Source organism: Athene cunicularia, assembly GCF_003259725.1.
Source record: "Athene cunicularia isolate RWA chromosome 3 unlocalized genomic scaffold, athCun1 chr3_part1, whole genome shotgun sequence".
Classification (NCBI taxonomy): Eukaryota; Metazoa; Chordata; class Aves; order Strigiformes; family Strigidae; genus Athene; species Athene cunicularia.
In genome coordinates, this window is record NW_020799097.1 from 82,180,099 (window position 1) to 82,184,167 (window position 4,069).

The following is a 4,069-nucleotide window of genomic DNA, read 5'->3' on the forward strand; positions in this document are numbered from 1 at the left end:
CGGGCCCGCATGGCTGCCGCTCCCCTGTGCGGAACGGGCGCGGCCTGCGTCACTTCCGGCGCGCGGGGCCCCAGCGGGAAAGGCGGGGCCGCGGCTCTCCCCGCGTGTCCCCTGCGAGGGCGCGGGAAAGGGGCGCGCTGGCCACAGCCGCCCCCCTTCGGTGGGGGCATGGCAGCGCTATAAACACCCCAACTACCCGCTGGGGCTGGTGCACACTCGAGGGATACGTTGTTTTCGTTGTCTTCCAAGACCCTCAGCTTCACGGCGGCTGTGCTTGAAAGGAGACAAAAATTGTGATTACCCTGCCTGTCTTCTCCAAGCTGTGTCTACTTAAAAACACCGAAGTGGTTCAGAGTGCCACGCGTGGTTAAAACATAACATTGCTGTTGTCTACAAAAAGTGGGACTGCGCTGTGGCAGTACTTCTTACCGTGTCCTTTCTTTTCTGACTCTTATCTTCGTGATTGCTATCCAGCCCCCATCCAGGATTGTGTCGTTTTATTTATTTATTTTTAACAAAACCCAACCCCTCCAAGTCCCCAGTTAAAGTCTGCAAGACGAGCTCATTGTCCTTGAGTACAGATTAAACAGAAACAGTCAGGAAGGTTCATCTGTGCCAGGCTGCCTCACGCTCCAGCAGCGCTGCTGCTGCAAGGCTGAACTAAACCCTACAGTTCATCAAGGTGTGCAATTGTCAGAGGGTGGGTGACCTCATGCTTGACTTCACAGGTAGAAAGCATCCTTCTGGTGCTCATGCAGCCCCTTTTAAACCAGCTCACCTTGAGACAAACCTGGAAAAGGACTAGAAAACACAAAGGAGGAAGGTGTAAAAGAGAACCCAAAACTGAACAGTTTCCATGACTTGTTGGTCTGAATCAGGCTTGGTATGCATTACAAACAAAACTGGGTTACAGAGAGAGCACAGAGTTAAGAAGTTAAGACTGTTAAAGTCCTAAGAAGTTATGAGACCACCAGAGAGGTCATGCCAAACCACCACCTGAGCATCCAGTTTCCTTCTGGATTGTTTCATCTGTACCTGGGATCACAGGAGGCTTATAAAGCCTGTAAAATCCCTGAAACCTGGTACCTCTGGGGCGATTTGAGGACTGTATTCTGGGGGACAGGAAAAGGAGGAAACAGCCATATGTCTTCCCTCCCAACTTTGCTCTGTAGCCAGGAGAGGTAAGTGCTCTGGATCACCTTGCTGCTGCAGCTACATGGGTTGGACTAGATAACTGATCTAACTGGAAAAGACCCTTTTTTGTTAGGTTAATTCTCAAACAGATTGTTTTCCAACCCAGGCCACATTGCAGCTGGTGCATATGGAAGTTTGGTCTGTTATTAACTCTTCAAAATTAGGCACCTAACTGGGATCTCCCTTTAAGACCTGCCTGTCTGGAATGTAGTTTTAAATGCTAAATGATGTGATAATAACTGGAAAGGCATAGACAATTACCAGGCACTTAAAGGCTGAGGCAAACACGAACAGGTCAACTGTTGTTAGATTTTATGCACTTCTTGAACTGCCAGTGTTAGCAATTTTGTTGGCACCAATGTCCAACTGAGGGCAAAACAAGTAATCCAGCTATGGAATAAAAGTAAAAGCATTAGTCTTGACACATGCACCAGACATCCTGTGTCTGACCTTCTGCAGGCCAGGAAAGCTAGGGGCCCTCATTGATGGGGTCAGCCCAAGAAAACACACAAATTCTTATAAATGGCAGGTGGCTGCTGCACTACTTGTATTGGCTTTTCCAATCTGCCTTCACACAACAGAGCAGTTTTTTTAGGTGACACAGGTGGGGCAGAACATGCAGAACCATCAAAATACAACAAAATTACACCTGACAAACTGAAAAGGCATACAGCCTCCAGGAACTCTGCCAGGGAGTTTGAGCCCTGTAGCAACAGGGAAGTTCCACAGCATGACAGAAATTACACAGTAACAAGTCCGTATAAGCATTGGTGGAGACTGTATATAAAGGGAGTTGGGGGCAACGCACACAGCCTGCAAGCAAGGCGCACTTTCTCTCGGCATATGCAGATAGTCTACTCTCTCAGCTGTTCTCAACACGATCAAACATGAGACATGCAAAACTCAATTCCGTTGCAGAGCCAAGGTGCAGAGGATAAAGGAGGAGTAGTTTGTCTCACTTCGCGTTTCAGGTCGCGGTTTGAGCTGGCACTCAAGGATATGGGCACAGCCCAGCAATCACTGCCAGTGGGACACTTTCTCAGCTGTACAGTGCGCATGCCAAGTAGGGAGCACACCCACGTTTAAAGCTACATTACCATACATAACCTGAAAAGAAGCTCAGATTTGACTCACTGGAACATGGGATAAAATTGCTTGTCTAACAGTTTGCCAATGACCTTCCTTTGTAACCACTGGGACACAAGTAACATGACCTGGAGAGTATAATTTATAGATACACCACAGATGATCTACAATATAAAACATCCAGAACAGATTTCTGACTATTCATTAAACTGTACATGAAGTACAACAAAAATAAAATAATCTCAGCGAAAATCTATTTATGCAAAAAGCTCAGTTTAGGAGTTAGGAAGTGATTAATGATCCCCATTAAACAGGTAAACAAAAAAAATCCTCTCACAGAAAAATGATGGCCCTAAAACTGAGAGCGGATCAAGAACTAGTGAGCGGATATCTGAATTTGCTCTTGCTTGCCCAGATGTAGTTTCCAGTTAAATCAATACCAGTTATGCCTACTGAGCCTGAAAGGCAGAACTGAACTATTATGACTGATTCTGCTAAACTTAAAACGTATGTAAATATCCTCTGAGTAGCCCCCACTGAAAGTATTAAAATTACTCCTGTCAGTCTCAGATCACTGGTAATTTTTAACACAGTGTTTCCAAAGCTTATTATAATTTGTTATTTATCAGTCTTATCAGTAATCTATCATTTTGCAGATGTAACAGTATTTTGGTCAACCAAAGTACAGCCAGCCATGATGTAAGCAGGTAACACTAAAAGTTTTATTCCAGTTTCACTTCAACTGAATCTGAACTTGAGGCAGGTGGTACTAGAAGTTGCCAAATATCTTTGGGAGCTTGATTTTACATTTTCAAACTACCTGAATTAACGTGAACCAAAATGAACTTTTTTTTTTTTTTTTACAACTTGTGCTGTCTTAATGATGTCCCAGAATCACAGAATTGTCTAGGTTGGAAAAGACCTTGAAGATCATCCAGTCCAACCATTAACCTAACACTGACAGTTCCCAACTACACCATATCCCTCAGCGCTATGTCAACCTGACTCTTAAAACACCTCCAGGGATGGGGACTTCACCACCTCCCTGGGCAGCCCATTCCAACGCCTAACAACCCCTTCTGGAAAGAAATGCTTCCTAATACCCAGTCTAAACCTCCCCTGGTGCAATTTGAGGCCATTACCTCTTGTCCTATCGCTTGTTACTTGGTTAAAGAGACTCATCCCCAGCTCTCTGCACCCTCCTTTCAGGTAGCTGTAGAGGGCGATGAGGTCTCCCCTCAGCCTCCTCTTCTCCAGACTAAACACCCCCAGTTCCCTCAGCCGCTCCCCGTACGACCTGTGCTCCAGACCCTGCACCAGCTCCGTTGCCCTTCTCTGGACACGCTCGAGTCATTCAATGTCCTTTTTGTAATGAGGGGCCCAAAACTGAACACAGGAATCTAGGTCTGGCCTCACCAGTGCCGAGTCCAGGGGTAAGATCCCTTCCCTGTCCCTGCTGGCCACACTATTGCTGACACAAGCCAGGATGCCATTGGCCTTCTTGGCTCCCTGGGCACACTGCTGGCTCCTGTTCAGCCGGCTGTCAACCAGCACCCCCAGATCCCTCTCTGACTGTCAACAGGCCACGTTCCCGCACTCTGCTGAAAAAGAAGATGAATTTGAATTAATCACTAAGAGGAACATTAGGCCAATGTATTTGCTCTAGGTTATCTTTATAAGCTATTACACCATATCAAACATCATTTGCTAAACTAATTCTGCAGCTTGATGTCATTATAATGACCACACTATGGTTGCTTAATTAAACTGTTAGAAACAAAATCAGGGA

At 46.0% G+C, this 4,069-nt stretch overlaps 2 protein-coding genes across 2 annotated transcripts in view; both read right to left on the minus strand.

The window, feature by feature from the left end:
- Positions 1-170, minus strand: part of RBM34 (RNA binding motif protein 34) — a 5,495-nt gene extending 5,325 nt beyond the window's left edge. Inside the window, exon 1 of the mRNA XM_026846260.1 lies at positions 54-170. Coding sequence (XP_026702061.1) covers positions 54-170 — 117 coding nt within the window. The remainder of the gene's footprint in view (positions 1-53) is intronic.
- The window catches only part of TOMM20 (translocase of outer mitochondrial membrane 20), a 17,340-nt gene extending 15,088 nt beyond the window's left edge, over positions 1-2,252 (minus strand). The window contains exons 1-2 of the mRNA XM_026844583.1: positions 2,154-2,252; positions 630-660 (exon numbers count right to left, since the gene is read on the minus strand). Coding sequence (XP_026700384.1) covers positions 630-660; positions 2,154-2,252 — 130 coding nt within the window. The remainder of the gene's footprint in view (positions 1-629; positions 661-2,153) is intronic.
- Between the last annotated feature and the right edge of the window lie 1,817 nt (positions 2,253-4,069).